Here is a 19,532-nt window from a genome sequence, read left to right as displayed (position 1 = left end):
AAAACGTCGAATGATATGGATATTTTCTTTTTTATGAATACAAAGTCGCGATAAAGATAGAAACTTCCGATGGTATTAATTTTGATATGGATCACCGTTGAGAACTTTGCCTGAGGTATAAATTTCTAGTTTCCCTGTTTAGAAATGTTTCCTGTAGCTCCAAACTGTGCTGATTCATTTACACATTTTTAAAATTTCATCTTATAACAGCTATAAAGTGTATCCAAGTCAATTAGATGTTACAAACTTGGCTCTTCTTTGTTTAATTCACTTTCTTCAATTCGATCAGAAAATATTTCTCTAAAGGCATATATCGATTTTATTATTTTACTTGATTTCTGTTTGTGTTACTTTTTCGATTATTTCTCCTTCGAACTATGAATGCATCTTAACAATAATTTGATTATTGAATGCATCTTAAGCGTTTATACCGCTAACAAAGATATTAAAACCGTTGAAGAGATCCCCTTGAATGGTAGAAAAATAAAGCAACATCAGCGTATTGTGTAATTGATCGATTATGTTTCCGGCTACTCGTGGACTCTTGGACAAACTAAAATTAGTATAGATTGTTAATATTGATGCTGCTGATGTTAATAATCACTGGGCTATTGTGTAATATGTTGAGGATATTTACAAATTTTATAAGCTCACAAAGGTTTGCTGAATATCACATGTCTCCGTTTTGGTGATTTTACTGTTATAGTGGATACAGTCAGTTAATTACTTTAATGTGACAAATATTAGTTTTGTGACTTTATTGTGTAGTGTATAAAATTCATGTTATTTTTTTAATAATTTGGCTGATTCGGGATGAACATTGATCGTATGATTACATGGATTCACAACCAGATATTAACGGTTTCTGGAAGGTTGAACTGTTGGATAAAAATGAAAGCTACATTACTTCACACAGTTGCGAGATCAAGAGAAACTTTTTAGGATCTATTGTAAATATTCTTAGCAGTGCAACTCCTATGCACATTCTACAGCAAAAAATAAGTAGAAGAACTCATTTTTTGGCAATGAAATGGCACCATTTTCTCACACTCAAAATGATGTTAAATTTCATCAATGAAACAATATATATTACTAAGCTTGAAGCCCCATTTTCTTCGTCATTTTCCCAACGTATAAATCCTTAGACTTGGTCATCTCGGAGANAGAATACCAAAAGTCCACATAACTTTTCAATTGAACTACACAATGATTGACGGCAGAATTGGAAAAAAGTGACTAATCATTTCTTGATTGTTTAAATTGACAATTACTCTTGGACATCTATTTTTAGTATACCTGCCAAACAATTATGGACGGAGGGAGTAATTCAACTAATTAATGAGCCAAAAGAGGCTTCCCATTTCCCAATTTACACCTAAAATGAAATTTCAGAAATGGAATACATACCAATTTGCCTCCATCCATTAGAACAGGGGAGTCACAGAGACTAAAGTAAAGCTCTTTTTTCGACGAACAAATCCGTGGAGAGACATATCTCGAGCTAATATTTTCATAATCCTCCGGTAAAAACTTTTCCCAAAGAAGGTCCGATTCAGCAGCAGAATTGAATCCTCGGGAAATTGCAGAGGAAATCGCAGCGTCCTTCGGGGAAGTGAAGGAGAGGATATCAGAAACACAACCCTCCAGCAGCAATCGGAAAAAGTCCATCGGAAAATTGAATTTGATGTTTTGTTTACTCTGTCAATTCTCTCTCTATATATTGAGTTTTATTATACTTCATGTCTTAACAGCTAAGTATTAGTAATTCTTAACAACCATACATGGTTGTTGCCTATTGTATTGCATGTATTGTTACTTTAAATATAATGTTACTTAAATTTTATTATATTGTATTGTTTAATTTCATTTTTAACTAACGATAAAAAGATTTATCTTAATTTTTTTTTGATATAATACATAAATGTGCTATTTAACTTGGTTTTAACTAACATATATGTCCTCTAATTTTGGTTGTACACAAGTAGATACTTTGACTTGTATAGAATTGAACAAGTAGAGTAGTAGACACATGAGTTATATGTGGTATAATACACATAGGACACCATGTAGGACACAAATTGTCATGTAGGACATTTGTGTCTATTTGTTCAACTTTATACAAGTTTAAACGTCTATTTATGCACACCAAAAATTGAAGAACATAAATATGAAATAAAATCAAGTTAAAAGGCATATTTATATATAATGTCTTTTAAAAATTACCTCACTCATTTTTTAACACCTCTAGACCCAACCCAATTAAAAAAGTTCAATCCCTCTTTTATTCATATGCGACCCAAACTCATTTTATAACTGGCAGAAACTGGAGGACTGAGTTATGGGCAAGACAATTTTTTAAAGGGAAAATTACTTATATACATATATTTACTTACTTTAATATCCATTTATCCCTATCTTTTTTTAAAAATTCAAAAATCCCTTAATTCCCCTAATTCATAAAATCTTCCGGATACATAAACATTTCACTCCTATTTTCAGCCTAAACCCATGTTTCCAACTCCCATTTCACTCCTCCATTTTATCCCTAAATTCTCTCCAGTTCTTTAGCAGTTACAAATTTCAAATTCATTTTGATTTTCAGAAGGTGTCTCTCTCAAGTTTATCAAATAATCTATTCTTGAATTTCAAATCTTTTCTATTTTCAATTAATGATTTCAAATTTTTCAAGAGGTAGATTTCTTTCAATCACTTCAATTTTCGATTTCTTTTATTATTATTTTTTAATTTTTACATCTTAAAAAATAAAAAAAAAATTACCTCCGTCCCCTGCCCTCATTGAAATCTTATTGAACATTTGCAATTTTAGTTAATCATATTGTCGTTGAATTTTTTTTTGAAAAAATATTTTTCTTTTAATGTTTCTACTATTGAAAAACGTCCAAAAAAAAGAAGAAAAAAGTTGGATCTGCCATAGCACGGCCATCACTATCAAAGATATAGATTTTTAATGTATCTCGTTTATTTTGAGTCTTAAATTAGGCTTTGTTAGTGTTATCATTGATCTGATACATCACTGCTACAATAACATTTGTTTTATGCAATGTATACTGTTCATATTTAAGGTATTGATACATAACTCTAATGTTGTTGAATCTTTGATTAGTGTTTATCATGTTCAATAGAAATATACTTGATACATAAACTTTGTGTTATTTATCACACGCACAAAAAAGAAGCTATTTTGAAACAATTACATGTATAATGTATTTTTTTTATATTTTAAAATATAGTATCTCACAAAGAAAATAAGATACATAAATAATAATGTATCATACACTAATTTTTTAGCTATGATACGTAAATTCAAATTTATACTAAATGTATCTAATACATAACAATTACCAAACAATAATGTATCGATCTCAAACTTAAAATCTTATGGGCAACACTTTCTTATTTAATGTATCTAGTAGAAATACAACACTTATCAATTTAAAATGAAAGGATCTTCATGATCTCAAACAAAATAAGATACATAAATAATAATGTATCATGCACTAATTTTTTAGTTATGATACGTAAATTCAAATTTATACTAAATGTATCTGATACATAACAATTACCAAATAATAATGTATCGATCTCAAACCTAAAATCATATGAGCAACACTTTCTTATTTAATATATCTAGTAGAAATACAACACTTATCAATTTAAATTGAAAGGATCTTCATGATGTATCTTCTCAAAATTTTCGATAATTTTGAATCAAAATTGAAAGAATCTTCAATGAATTAGGAGAATAATTTTGAAACTCAAAATTTTTAACGATTTTGAATCAAAACGGAAAGGATCTTCAATGAATTGGAGAAGAATTTTGAATCTCAAAATTTTCGACAATCTTGAAACAAAATTGAAAGGATATTCGATGAACTTGAAGATTCACAAAACAAATCGTTTGTCCAACAACAATTCCATCACTTTTGTAACCTTCATAACTCACCTCGTTTATCCAAAATTTCAACAAAAAGTTTTTATGAAACAGAGAGAACAATGAACAAGAAGAAGAAATTACAAAACTAATCCATTAAAGACATAGAAAAAAGAAATCCTCTCTCTAACTTTTCTCTCTATCTCTTCAACGGCAATTTCCTGATAACGGCTAATTTTGACGGAGCTCAAGATGAGCTTCAACATTAATCGATCTGCTCCGTCGGCAAACAGACCGCCAGACCCACCTGACTTTAACAACTTCCCCCCTCTTGCTACAAACTCCCAAATCTTTAACAACATCAATAAGACCCAATTTAACCAGATCCAAATTCCCACTTCTGATAATATGCATTATAAAGGTGCTTTGGGAGGAAGAGTTCAGAGTTATGAGAAGAACAAGATCAAACTCCAACCAAGGAAGCATGAAATCCTCAAAGGGAAACCAGTGGTCAAGTTCACTAAAGAAGAACATGATATGCTTACGGAGACATGCAGGTGGGCGCTGATAGGAAAGTTTGAACGAAGCAGACCCCAAATCGACCAAATTCGGGCTGACTTTGCCAAAATTGTCCCGACAAAAGGACATGTTAAAATTGGGGCAAAAGATAGAAAACATGTCTTCATCGATGTGGAAAATGAAGATAACTACAACACCATAATTTCTTACAATTTCATCCAGTTGGGAGAAGACAATAATATGGCAATTCAAAAATGGACCATTGATTTTAAGCCTAATGTTTCATCTACTCTAGCTCCAGTGTGGATTAATCTTCCAGACCTCCCGTGGCATTATTACGAATGGGCCGCTTTGTGTCGTATAGTTGAACCGATTGGTAGCCCCATTGTAATGGACAAAGCCACCCAGTCCAAGACCCGACCAACCACGGCCAAACTCCGTGTGGAAATTGATCTTCTGAAACCTCTGCTCACCAATATTCAAGTGGTCATAAGGAATTCTGAAGGACAAGTCGATACCTTTAACCAAAAGATTGAATACGAAACACTGCCCACCTTTTGTCAATATTGCAGAACCCAAGATCACTCCCAAGAGAAATGCAAGAGAACTATTCTTGACCCTCAAGGAGGAAACCAAATTAACAGACAAGCCGACTACGAGAAACTTCAAAGCCAAAAGGAAATCAGAAAGGAGTATCAACCCAACAAAAGGGAAATGCAAGCTATCCATGTGGAAGCCACAACCTCAGGGAGCAACAAGCAGGGGCCTGTACAACAGGGGAAAGAACAGAGGTTGATGAACACTGTTGTAAACATGGAAGATGTAGAAAATACACGATCTGAAGCTTGGCAAAAGGTGGAAAATAAGAAGAATAAAGGGAAAATCAATTACAAGAGACTCATATCATCAACGTCCTCAGGCGACAATGTGGAAAAGAAAGATACTACAGGGGTCAACATATGCGATAAACAAAAAAGCAACACCTTCAACAAACTAACTGACTTAGACATGGAGGTGAATATGGACATAAAAAAAGGGGGGTCTGGAGAAGGACAAAACCAAAACAAGTTGCAGATCACTATTCCTGAAGCTGAGAATACCAGATGGGACAAAGCTCAAGCCACTAAGAAAAAGGAAAGACAGAGCGAGAAAACTATAAAACATCGTCATAACCTCAGAATCAGACACACCATAAAGGATAACCAAACCTATCAAGAGAATGTGGTGAAACATGTTCAAGAAAATGTTGAATGCTCAAAACCCAACGTAGGCAATCCCATAAAAAATCTCCTAGGCAAAAAGCAAAGGTTTGAAAGCAAAATCACCATACCTCCTGGAGTGATTTTGCAAGGAGAATGGCAGCATAATAAAGTTGATAAGACAGTAGCTTGGATCCATATCAATCTACCTAGTGGGGCCACCCACACGGAAGATGATAATATAAGAGAAAAAATATTGGTACCAGATTCACCGGATGCAATAAAGGAACAACCGCGGGATCAGATCATGACGATAGGGGACAAGTCAAAACAACCACAAGAGATGACTAAAAAATACCACGAAGATGATATGGAAACCTTTATTTCTGATAATGAACTCACAAGAGGAAGCACCAGTGGGAAGCAGACAGACATGAATCACAGGAAGATAAACCAAGTGCAACATAAAATAGCCCAGCATAACAATCTATCCCCAAGAAATCAAGACCAAATTAGAGGAAGTCAATTCTTCAGTAGCTCCACTCAGTTATCCTCTATGGAGGAGCAAAACAACCCCAATCCTACTGTTTCCGATGGTTAAGATCATCTCCTAGAATATCAGAGGTATAGGGTCCAAAGGTTCTATTGAGGGACTCCAAACTCTCAAAAACCAATATCAGCTTCCTCTTATCTGCCTCCAAGAACCGAAGGTAGACAATAGTAAGATTGACAAATTCAAAAGGAAAATGGGTATGAACCGAGCTTTCTACAATTGTTCTAACAAAATTTGGCTTATGTGGACCAACGACATTAACATTACCATCCTCCAAGATAAGGAACAACATGTCCATATTAAAGTGGATCATAACAGCTGCACTTCTTTCTATCTCTCGGTTGTTTATGCAAAATGCTCGGAAGTGCTGAAGAGAGAATTGTGGGCTGATATTAGAACTATGGCAGCCAATATCCATGATCTTTGGGGAGTCATTGGCGATTTTAATGTTATTTCTACCAGAGAGGAAAAAATTGGAGGTAGACCTCACAGGTTGGAGGAAAGCACAGATTTTATTGATTGTTTAAATGAGTGTGGGCTACAGGATGCTGGTTTCACAGGTCCGAAAGTTACGTGGTGCGATCATAGAGATCCTCCTCATACCATCTGGAAGAGACTTGATAGGCTTGTCTATAATGATAGTTGGTTTGACAACCTTAATAACACCTCTGTTATCCACCTCTCTAGAACCTGCTCGGATCATGCTCCTCTGCTTGTAGATCATTTGCAGGACCAATCTCAAGGTATTAAGTATTTCAAGTTTTTAAACTTTTGGGCTGACCACCCTAATTTTCTACAAACTGTTCGGAACAACTGGAATATCACCATCCAAGGTAACCCTCTTTACATTCTTCAACAGAAAATCAAGAACACCACTAAAACTCTTAGTGGATGGTCGAGAGAGACGTTTGGGGATATTTATGAAGAACCTAAGAGGTTGGAAAAACTAATCAGAGACTTAGAGGAGAAATGTATTACCGATAATTCTCCTGAGAACAGATGTGAACTCTCCAAGCATAAAGCTATTTTTACCAGATATCTTAAGATTCAGGATTCCATTCTAAGCCAAAAAGCTAGAGTTAAATGGTTCAATGAAGGAGATGCTAACACAGCCTATTTCCATGCTACCATTAAAGATAAAAGAAGGAGGTTGAATANTTTGGGCCAACCACCCTAATTTTCTATAGACAGTTCGGAACAGTTGGAATATCACCATCCAAGGCAACCCTCTTTACATTTTTCAACAGAAAATCAAGAACACCACTAAAACTCTTAGTGGATGGTCGAGAGAGACGTTTGGGGACATTTATGAAGAACCTAAGAGGTTGGAAAAACTAATCAGAGACTTAGAGGAGAAATGTATTACCTATAATTCTCCTGAGAACAGATGTGAACTCTCCAAGCATAAAGCTATTTTTACCAGATATCTTAAGATTCAAGATTCCATTCTAAGCCAAAAAGCTAGAGTTAAATGGTTCAATGAAGGAGATGCTAACACAGCCTATTTCCATGCTACCATTAAAGATAAAAGAAGGAGGTTGAATATCAGAAGAATCCAAGATGATAATGATAACTGGCTGGAAGACACTGATGCTATAGCAAATGGAGCGGTGAATTACTATCGGAACCTGTATGCTCAAGATTTTACCAATACTGATTTCAGTTCCCTAGATTGTGTTGATAGCTGCATCTCAGAGCAAGATAACCTTATGATTAATGCCTTCCCTGAGCTCAAGGAAGTGACAGATACTGTTTTCTCTATTGATCCTAACAGCTTGCCTGGGCCTGATGGATTGAGTGGAATGTTCTACCATAAGTGTTGGAGTATTATTTCTCTCGATGTCCATAATGCTATAATTTCTTTTTTCAAAGGAGCCACCCTCACCAAGTTCTATAGCCACACCTGCATTGTTATGATTCCCAAGATTGATCACCCTCAAAGCTTTTCAGATTTTAGACCCATTAGCCTTTGTAATGTGTTTTCTAAAATTATTTCCAAAATGCTTAACAACAGACTTTCTAGCATCCTTCCTAGGATCATCTCCAAGAACCAAAGTGGTTTCATAAAAGGAAGATCTATCTCGGAAAACATTTTGCTGGCTCAAGAAATCATCAGTGATATCAACAAACCTAACAGGGGTGGCAATGTGGTGATGAAACTCGACATGACAAAAGCTTACGATAGAGTGTCTTGGGAATACTTGAAGAGGATCCTCCGGAAACTAGGCTTTGGAGAACAGTGGACAAACCTGATTCATAATTACATATCTCACAATTGGTACTCTGTTCTAGTTAACGGGAAAAGACATGGATTCTTTCAGTCAGAGAGGGGTCTAAGACAAGGGGATCCACTCTATCCATCTCTTTTTATTCTTACTGCAGAATTTCTTTCTAAATTGATGAATAATCTATACAATTCTGTTGGGTACACCTCTTTTTATATGAATAACCATTGTCCTAATGTCAATCATCTCTCATTTGCAGATGATACCATTATTTTCTGCAACGGAAGCATAAGAAGCATGAGAAGGGTCCTCAACACCTTAGCCATCTATGAAAAGGTGTCTGGGCAGCTCATTAACAAAAATAAGAGTTGCATCTCAATGAGCCCCAACACCAAGCAAGTCGTTATCAACAGAATGAGCAAAATCACAAGGATGCGATACCAAAAATTCCCCATTAAATACTTAGGGTGCCCTCTAACCACAGGGAAGAAAAAAATTGAGTATTATTCTGACATTGTGAACAACATAATTGGTAAGATCAGGGGTTGGCATACTAAACTAATTTCAATGGGAGGTAGAGCTATCATCATTAAACACGTGCTCCTGGCACTACCTGTCCATCTTTTGATTGCTGTTAACCCACCGAAAGGTACGTTGGATCTTATAGAGAAATTTGTGGCTAGATTCTTCTGGTCAGGGCAGGAAAATGCTGGAAGATACCATTGGGCATCATGGAATAGTCTATGCTATCCTTATATTGAAGGAGGAGCTAACTTTAGAAGCATCACTGATTCTAGCAAAGCTTTTAGAGCTAAACAGTGGTGGAATATCAGAACTTCCAAATCCCTTTGGAGCTCTTTTATGTTAGCCAAATATTGTCATAATTCTCACCCTTTAAATGCTTCTTGGAAAAAAAGAGATTCTCAGAATTGGAAAGCGATCTGCGACATCAAAGATGAGATGGAGTCTCATATAGAGTGGAAAATTGGCAAAGGAGAGGTCTCCTTTTGGTATGATAAGTGGTGCTCATGGGGGCCTATATACAAGCACATGCCAGTGGATTTTACCCCTCCAGACGTAAACCTTAGAGAAGTCCTCAATAGAAGAACTTGGAATTGGGATATCTTCACCTCCAAGCCTACTAATGAGATCAAGGACAAACTCTACTCCATAGATATTACGTTAGATGAAAACAAGAATGACAGGGCCATCTGGAAACTATCCAACTCAGGGCAATTCTCCTCTGCGTCTACTTGGGATAACTTAAGGCAAAAAAAAGAAGTCAACAACTTCTATGGCAAACTTTGGAGAAAAGAAATTCCTTTTAAAATGGCTTTTCTAGTGTGGAGAGCCGTTACTAATAAGCTCTCAACTGATGATCGAGTGGCACGGATGGGCATTACCCTCGAACCCAATTGTTACTGCTGCACTACTTCTCATGCTAGAATTGATTTAGAAGATGTGCAACACCTCTTTTGTGAAGGTGACTTCGCAAAGAGTATCTGGAGATACTTTGCTGGTCCGCTGGGCATAGGAATCAATGAAAATAATCTCAAAATGATTCTCCTTAGCTGGTGGAATTACAAATCCATCAATCCTATCTCCGACTACATCGTTAAAATTCTTCCTCAAGTTATTTGTTGGGAACTTTGGAAATCAAGATGTTGTAATAAGTTTGAAGGAACTAGACCCTCTAGATACAAAACCAACTCTAATATTGTTAACTTCATTTTGCAGGTGACCCAGAAACAATTCAATAAAATAAATATAGGGGGAACCTGGAGGAGCATATGCAAAGCTAGTGAAGCAAATATCCAACAAATGACTAGCATACCGATAACATGGATCAAACCCCCTCCGCTACGAGTAAAATTAAACAGTGATGGAAGTTGCTCTAACGGTCAAAGTGGAGGTGGGGGAATAATAAGAGACCAAAATGGAGACTTCATCTTTGCCTACTCCATCCCTCTGGGCAATGGCACGAGCAACACGGCGGAAGCAGAAGCATTACTTTATGGTCTTCAATGGTGCGCTAGCAAAGGCATAGAGATGGCTATTGGAGAAACAGATTCCTTACTTTTATCCAAAACTGTAAAAAGAGAGTGGAAACCTCCTTGGAAAATCAGCAACCAGGTACAGGAGATTCAAAAGATGATTGAGGACCATAAATTTAGTATCGTACACTGTTTTAGAGAGGCTAACAAGCCAGCTGATGCATTAGCCTCGCTAAGTCACAAAATTGAGGAAATCAAGGTCTTCACCCTCTTCTCTAATCTCCCCAGCAACATTCGAGGGCTAATCAATATGGACAAATGGAGTCTCCCATCCTTTAGACAGATTAAAATTAAACCTTCTCATTTTGTGTATGATCCACCTTGAATTGTGTATAATTTCCTTATTTTGTTAGTCTCTAGAGCTCTAGTCTCTTCTCAATGATCATGTACAAAGTTTGGAATGCCAAACTCAAAATTGTAACTTTTTGCACATCAATGATCAAATGAGACATTAAATTAAAAATAAAAATAAAAAATCCTAATGATGATTTCTAGTCCTAGTTTTCTTCACTAAGAGTTAAAATTCACTATGCAGTAAGATTAGTACATAGTTGGTTTAGAGTATTAAAATAAAAATAGTGTTATAATCATGTTTAGCACTTGAGCTCTTCCAGTAACTTTGAACATGTTGAATAAGATATTGTTTTAGCTTGTAGGTTTAAGCTTATGTATCTAAGACGTTGTCAAGTTTGTTTGAATCCCAATGACACTAAATGTCTCTCATAATTATTTAATATGTCATTTTCTTTCATTAGAGTCAAGTCGGCATTAGACTAGTATCATTTCAATGCTCATATCTAGTATTATTTGCTGCTTAATATATATATTGGTTGTTTATCGTCGCAATAGCTTGTATAATGATAGTATTTTTATTTTTTATTTTTCTCACTGTTTTGGCCAATTTTTATCTCCTGGACATATCTTGTTGGTTTAGGTTTGTTTCAACACTAGTAATGGTCATTAGTCTTACTATTGGTACTTTATCACTTCATGTTAGTGAAATTAATTTTAATTGTTAGTACTCATGTTTTCTTCAGAATTACTAGTTGCTTATTTTGCTAAGAGTACATGTGTATTATTATAAATAATTCGGGCGTGTTTATTTATTATTCAAATGAGAAGATTGTTGTTACATCTAAATAAAATTGTTTAATGTTGGTAAAGTCTTATCTTGATCAGTCATTAACTTTTATCTCCTTTTGTGCATGAACCTCCTCGTCCGAGTTCATTTTGAACTCCATTCGAGTCCGTTTTGGACTCCCTCTTTGCATATCCTCAGGTTTAAGTTCGAGTTTGCCTCGTCGATCCAACAAAGTTGAAAGGGAAGCAAATATGCAGCTTTCGGAAGAAAAAATGCAGGGAAAGGGATGATATACATGTTGATATACACTGATATACGCTGAGTGTATACAGTGAATATACATAGTAAAAGGGGCTAAACTCATGAATTGAAGAATTGGGCCAAAACCCAAAATGATTCAATAGTATCAGCAGCTTGAAAAGGCTAACATGGGCCCAAGTCCATTACCTCTTTACTTATTTGATTGCATTTATTTATTTGATTTGTTTAACTCTAACCCTTTTATTTAATTTGGTTTGACTTAATTAAATTCCCAAAAGATGGACCATATTCTTTATGTTAGTTTATTTTAATATAAATCATTTTTATCAACTCTTATACTTTTTATTAAATATATTAAGACCGAACCTTTTTACTTATTTTTCCATTAATTTAAAATGGTTTTCTAAAATGATTCATATAATTTCTAATTAATTTAGTTAAAATCCTAATCATTTGTATTTAAATTAAGATACTTTAATTAAGGTTTCCCTTTCCAAAAATAAAAAAATGTTTATTATTTAACTATTTTCTCAAAGTTAATCGAATATTGTAAATTATTTTTATAATCATTTTCCTAAAAATATTCAAAATATATTTAATATAAGTCGTAGGATAACCGCATGTTAGCAGACACTTCAAATGGTTTAAAAACTTCTTGAATTGTAAATGAAAACCTCTTACCCATTTTCTCTAAATTTATAAAGATTTATCTGTTAAAATCTTTTTAAATTAAGTTTTCTTAATTTCTTTAAAAAATTAAGTGACGATTCTTTTCTAAGTATTTTTTCTCAAATTGTTCTATATTTAGAACATTTCAAAAAAGTGATTTTTCTAAAGATAGTAAAATTACAACATAACAGGTGTTGGATCTTAAAAAAATGCAAAGCTTTTGGAGGATTAGATACATACCCAAAGATGTTTTTGAAGAATCCAAGCAACATAGGTAACTTTTACTATGAAGGCTTTTTTCCTAATGTGTTATATTTTTTGGAGAATCGATTTAGCTTTGGTATTATATCCATACTTCATTTACACTCCATAAGCAAACTGTAAATTATCAACACACATAGATTAAAATTTCAAAACAAAAATTGTTCCAATTTATATGATATTTCTTTAGAAAACCTTATGATAGAACACCACAATATTCTTTGGAGTGCCCCACCCTAAGTACCCTTCCTCTCTTGCTTCAATTATTGAATTCCAGACTGGCAGACTCCATAATTTTTTGCTACTCTTTTTTTTCTGTGGCTGTGAGCTGCAGACTGTAGATAAAACATAGTTATACCAATTACAAGCAAAAGAGAGGGAGAGAAATCATTCTTGATTACATATCACTCTTAGCTCTTGGCATTCAACAGGTAAAATAAAGTTGTTAAGTAATTGAAGTTTGAACATTTATCTTCTAAAAATAATTTTGTGTTTCCTTGTTTTGCTTGCAGATTTCAGAAATGGAGATTGGGTTAGCAGTTGGTGGTGCATTTCTCTCTTCAGCTTTGAATGTTCTCTTTGATAGGCTTGCTCCTCACGGTGATCTGCTCAACATGTTTCGGAAGCATACAGATGATGTTCAGCTCTTTGAGAAGCTGGGGGACATTTTGCTTGGTCTTCAAATTGTGCTAAGTGATGCAGAGAATAAGAAAGCATCAAATCAATTTGTGAGCCAGTGGTTAAATAAGCTTCAGAGTGCGGTGGAAAGTGCCGAAAACTTGATAGAAGAAGTCAATTATGAAGCTTTGAGGCTTAAGGTGGAAGGCCAGCATCAAATTGTTGCAGAAACAAGCAACAAGCAAGTAAGTGATCTCAACCTGTGCTTGAGTGATGATTTCTTTCTTAACATAAAGAAGAAGTTGGAAGACACTATTAAAAAACTGGAGGTGTTGGAAAAGCAAATTGGTCGCCTTGGCTTAAAGGAGCATTTTGTTTCGACGAAACAAGAAACTAGAACACCTTCAACTTCTTTGGTTGATGATGTTGGTATCATTGGAAGGCAGAATGAAATAGAGAATTTGATTGGACGTTTATTGTCTAAGGATACAAAGGGAAAAAATCTGGCTGTAGTTCCTATTGTTGGAATGGGCGGCCTGGGTAAGACAACACTTGCTAAAGCGGTTTACAATGATGAGAGGGTGAAGAACCATTTTGGTTTGAAAGCTTGGTATTGTGTTTCTGAGCCATATGATGCTTTGAGAATAACGAAAGGGTTACTTCAAGAAATTGGCAAATTTGACTCAAAGGATGTCCACAACAATCTTAATCAGCTTCAAGTCAAATTGAAGGAAAGTTTGAAGGGAAAGAAGTTCCTTATTGTTTTGGATGATGTGTGGAATAACAACTATAATAAGTGGGTTGAATTGAAAAATGTTTTTGTACAAGGAGATATAGGAAGTAAGATCATTGTGACGACACGCAAAGAGAGTGTTGCCTTGATGATGGGAAATAAGAAAGTTAGCATGGACAATTTGTCTACTGAAGCCTCTTGGTCTTTATTTAAAAGGCATGCATTTGAAAACATGGATCCTATGGGACATCCGGAACTTGAAGAGGTCGGTAAACAAATTGCAGATAAGTGCAAAGGACTGCCCTTAGCTCTGAAGACGCTCGCTGGCATGTTACGCTCCAAATCAGAGGTTGAAGAGTGGAAACGTATTTTGAGAAGTGAAATATGGGAGCTGCCAGACAATGACATATTACCAGCGCTGATGTTGAGCTACAATGATCTTCCCGTACATTTAAAGCGATGTTTTTCCTATTGTGCAATATTTCCTAAAGATTATCCATTTAGGAAAGAACAAGTTATTCATCTGTGGATTGCTAATGGTATCGTACCAAAGGACGATGAGATAATTCAAGATTCAGGCAACCAGTACTTTCTCGAATTGAGATCAAGATCATTATTCGAAAAGGTCCCAAATCCTTCTAAAAGGAACATAGAGGAACTATTCTTAATGCATCACCTTGTCAATGATTTAGCCCAAATTGCATCTTCAAAACTTTGTATCAGGTTGGAAGAGAGCAATGGATCTGATATGTTGGAAAAAAGTCGGCACTTATCTTATTCAATGGGACGAGGTGGTGACTTTGAGAAGTTGACACCCCTCTACAAATTGGAGCAGCTGAGGACATTGCTTCCGACATGTATTAGTGTCAATAATTGTTATCACCCTCTAAGCAAGAGGGTGCAGCTTAACATACTGCCTAGACTAAGATCCTTGAGGGTACTATCATTGTCTCATTACAATATTAAGGAGTTGCCAAATGACTTGTTTATCGAATTAAAGCTCCTGAGATTTTTGGATATTTCTCAGACAGAGATTAAAAGGTTGCCAGATTCCATTTGTGTGTTGTATAACTTAGAGACACTTCTCCTGTCATCTTGTGCTGAACTTGAGGAGCTACCGCTGCAGATGGAGAAGTTGATTAACTTGCGTCATCTTGACATAAGCAACACTTCTCTCTTGAAGATGCCGCTACATCTGAGCAAGTTGAAAAGCCTCCAAGTGTTAGTGGGAGCCAAGTTTCTTTTGAGTGGTTGGGGAATGGAAGATTTGGGTGAAGCACAGAACTTGTATGGATCTCTATCAGTTGTAGAGTTGCAAAATGTGGTTGATAGAAGGGAAGCTGTGAAGGCAAAGATGAGGGAGAAGAATCATGTTGACAAGTTATCACTGGAGTGGAGTGAAAGTAGTAGTGCCGACAATTCACAAACTGAAAGAGACATTCTTGATGAGCTTAGCCCACATAAAAACATAAAAGAAGTCAAAATAACCGGATATAGAGGGACAAAATTTCCAAATTGGCTAGCTGATCCTTTGTTTCTTAAGCTAGTACAGTTGTCTGTTGTTAACTGTAAGAACTGTTCTTCCTTGCCATCACTAGGACAACTCCCTTGTTTGAAATTCCTTTTGATTAGAGGGATGCATGGACTAACAGAGGTGTCAGAAGAATTCTATGGTAGTTTGTCCTCCAAAAAGCCTTTTAACTCTCTTGTGGAGCTTAGATTTGAAGATATGCCGAAGTGGAAGCAATGGCACGTACTAGGAAGTGGAGAGTTCGCTACACTTGAGAAGCTTTTCATTATAAATTGCCCTGAACTCAGTCTGGAGACACCCATCCAACTTTCATGTTTAAAAAGGTTTCAAGTTATTGGTTGTCCAAAGGTTTTTGATGATGCTCAAGTGTTTAGATCCCAACTTGAGGGAACGAAGGAGATTGAGGAATTAGATATTATTGATTGTAACTCTGTTACCTCCTTTCCTTTTAGCATACTGCCCACTACCTCGAAGATAATAGAGATAAGAGGTTGCAAGAAATTGAAATTGGAGGTGCCAGTTGGTGAGATGTTTCTGGAGGTTTTGAGTCTGGAAGGATGTGATTGTATATCACCTGAGTTGCTCCCAACAGCACGCACATTGAATGTATCTAATTGCCACAACCTTACTAGGTTTTTGATTCCTACTGCCACTGTAAGTCTCGATATTTGGAATTGTGAGAATGTTGAAATACTTTCGGTGGCATGTGGGGGGACCCAGATGACGTCACTGACGATTTATGGCTGTAATAAGCTGAAGTGTCTGCCAGAACGTATGCAGGAACTCCTTCCATCTCTTAAGGTACTGCGTCTGTGGGATTGTCCAGAAATAGAGTCCTTTCCTGAAGGAGGATTGCCCTTCAATTTACAACTCCTTCTGATCAGCGAGTGCAAGAAACTGGTGAACGGCCGAAAGGAGTGGCGTTTACAGAGACTCCCCTGTCTCAACTGGTTAGATATCGAACATGATGGCAGTGACGAAGAGGTTGTTGGTGGTGAGAATTGGGAGTTGCCTTCCTCTATTCAAACACTTAGAATAGACAACGTGAAAACATTAAGCAGCCAACATCTCAAAAGCCTCACCTCTCTTCAATATCTATGTATTGTGGGTAATTTACCTCAAATTCAGTCAATGCTGGAACAAGGCCAGTTTTCGCACCTCACTTCGCTTCAAAGTCTACAAATCAGGAATTTCCCTAATCTCCAATCACTTCCTGAATCAGCACTGCCCTCCTCCCTCTCTCAGCTGACCATCTATGGTTGCCCTAAGCTCCAATCCCTTCCAGTAAATGGGATGCCCTCTTCCCTCTCTAAACTAGATATTTCCAAATGTCCATTGCTCAGACCACTACTAGAATTTGACAAGGGAGAATACTGGCCAAATATTGCTCAATTTCCCATCATAGACATCGATGATGAATGCATGTGATGATTAAAACGAATGGCTCTTCAACAGATGTAAGCTATTCTTTTCCCTTGGAAGCTTTTTATTTCCATTTACTTCACTTTGCTTTTATGTTAATTCTTTTCATTTTTAATCACTAGTTCTGGAAACATGCGTTGGACGTTTATCCCAAAATATCTTCAGATATCTTCTCTTGCATATACTTTCGCAATTTTAAACTTTAATTTGAACTGTCTTGTTGCTAACTTGAACATGTTTTGTGCTTAATCAGCTGTGGATTTTGAAGGGTGAGTACGACAAGTCTGGTCCATCCATTGTCCACAAGAAGTGCTTCTAAGGTGTTGCTGCTATTTTTTACATCTGTTCACGATTTATTTTTTATTTTTTTGTTCTTTCCGCTAAAGCTATTATGTCATCCACAGTGAACTCAGGTCTGCTGTTATAGGCAAGTCTTCGAGATGGGGCTATACTGCTGATACTATTTCATGTTTCCAGTGCAAGCCTCTTTTGTAAGTAGACAAACTCGATTTGTAAATATGTTTGGGACTCAACTAGTGGTTAGAGTACTCATTTTGTAAGATTTGTGTGCGGAAAATCACATTAGAAAGATAACTCGTGATGATTGAATAAGCTCGAAGAAGTGGATTTGAATTTCAAATCGTGTCTTTTTTTCTGTGTGTGTGAGAAATTTGAAGTGTTGTTTAGATTTGTTGGAATAGTCTAAAGAGATTGTCTCTATAAAATTTGAAGTCATTTGATGGAGATTTGATTAGATGATTTTGAACAACAATTGCAACTGAAGATGGATATATTATATTGTTTTCTCATTCGGTGCTTGGTATCCACATTGAAGTCCGACTAAATTTGGATTTGCGCATTTCAAGGGGCGGCGCTCCTGACATGATTTTTTCCATTCCACAACTCGTGCTCCTAAATTCTAATTAAGGATAGAAAAATCTCAACTATCAGACCACAACTCATATCCGTTATATTCGATATACAAGTGTAAACTTAAAAATATAACTATGTAAGTGCAAATATTTTTGAAAAAATCGAAATAACAAGCCAAAATAAAGAAAGAATACTAAATCCTACACTCATTAACTACAACAACTAAAAAATATTTATAGCCATTGAACTCCTATGCACAGTCTACAGCAAAATGTAAGTAGAACTTTAAATTTTGGCCATGAAATGACACAATTTTCTCACACTCAAAATGATCTTAAATTTCATGAATGAAACAATATATATTACTTAGGTTGAAGCCCCATTTTCTTCCTTGTTTTCCCAACGTATAAATCCTTAGACTTGATCATCCCGGGGACTAATCCAATGATCGTCGTGAACGAAAATTGAGCCACTGCATCTTGCCTTCCTAATGAAGCGATGATCTTAGGCGATGGTCGAGGCTCGTATATTGCAAGTTTGCTTTCTTTTCCTCCGCTCATCAAAAGTTTCAAGTTCTTCGCGGCCACTAGAGCATGTTTTTTTTCCATTCCACGGCTCATGCTCCTAAATTCTATGAAGATGAGAAGTTGTCAAATGCCTTTATGAAGTGTTTGCTAAGTTGATGTCGCCTAATTCACATTTCACTGAATTAATTTCTGACCCAAGTTTATGCATATATTTGCTCTAACATTGAAAAGGAAAAACGTCGAATGATATGGATATTTTCTTTTTTATGAATACAAAGTCGCGATAAAGATAGAAAATTCCGATGGTATTAATTTTGATATGGATCACCGTTGAGAACTTTGCCTGAGGTATAAATTTCTAGTTTCCCTGTTTAGAAATGTTTCCTGTAGCTCCAAACTGTGCTGATTCATTTACACATTTTTAAAATTTCATCTTATAACAGCTATAAAGTGTATCCAAGTCAATTAGATGTTACAAACTTGGCTCTTCTTTGTTTAATTCACTTTCTTTAATTCGATCAGAAAATATTTCTCTAAAGGCATATTATCGATTTTATTATTTTACACAATTTCTGTTTGTGTTACTTTTTCAATGATTTCTCCTTCGAACTATGAATGCATCTTAACAATAATTTGATTATTGAATGCATCTTAAGCGTTTATACCGCTAACGAAGATATTAAAACCGTTAAAGAGATCCCCTTGAATGGTAGAAAAATAAAGCAACATCAGTGTATAGTGTAATTGATCAATTATGTTTCAGGCTACTTGTGGACTCTTGGACAAACTAAAATTAGTATAGATTGTTAATATTGATGCTGCTGATGTTAATGATCACTTGGCTATTGTGTAATATGTTGAGGATATTTACAAATTTTATAAGCTCACAAAGGTTTGCTGAATATCATGTCTCTGTTTTGGTGATTTTACTGTTATAGTGGATACAGTCAGTTAATTACTTTAATGTGACAAATATTAGTTTTGTGACTTTATTGTGTAGTGTATAAAATTCATGTTATTTTTTTGGAAAAATGCATAAGTACCCCCAGCCTATGCCCGAAATCTCAGAGACACACCTAACCTTTACTAAGGTCCTATTACCCCCCCCCCCCCC

At 35.6% G+C, this 19,532-nt stretch overlaps 1 protein-coding gene and 1 long non-coding RNA gene across 2 annotated transcripts in view; one reads left to right on the top strand and one right to left on the bottom strand.

Moving 5' to 3' along the window:
• LOC125844279 (uncharacterized) overlaps positions 1 to 19,532 on the bottom strand; it is a 31,898-nt gene that overhangs the window by 2,064 nt on the left and 10,302 nt on the right. The window contains exon 2 of the long non-coding RNA XR_007444134.1: positions 16,714 to 16,754. This is a non-coding gene — a long non-coding RNA (uncharacterized LOC125844279). The remainder of the gene's footprint in view (positions 1 to 16,713; positions 16,755 to 19,532) is intronic.
• LOC125844256 (putative disease resistance RPP13-like protein 1) lies at positions 12,952 to 17,792 on the top strand. The gene is made up of 3 exons (XM_049523538.1): positions 12,952 to 13,145; positions 13,227 to 17,053; positions 17,272 to 17,792. Exon 2 carries the CDS (start codon positions 13,236 to 13,238, stop codon positions 17,022 to 17,024), a length of 3,789 nt encoding a protein of 1,262 aa, XP_049379495.1. The 5' UTR covers positions 12,952 to 13,145; positions 13,227 to 13,235; the 3' UTR covers positions 17,025 to 17,053; positions 17,272 to 17,792.

Source organism: Solanum stenotomum, chromosome 11, assembly GCF_019186545.1.
Source record: "Solanum stenotomum isolate F172 chromosome 11, ASM1918654v1, whole genome shotgun sequence".
Lineage (NCBI taxonomy): Eukaryota > Viridiplantae > Streptophyta > Magnoliopsida > Solanales > Solanaceae > Solanum > Solanum stenotomum.
The sequence above is the reverse complement of the archived record's forward strand: the minus strand, read 5'-3'. Positions and strand labels throughout refer to the sequence as shown.

What these genes read in the sequence shown, in the direction of transcription:
- LOC125844256 (XM_049523538.1), top strand. Translation starts at nt 13,236, where the DNA reads ATGGAGATTGGGTTAGCAGTTGGTGGTGCATTTCTCTCTTCAGCTTTG.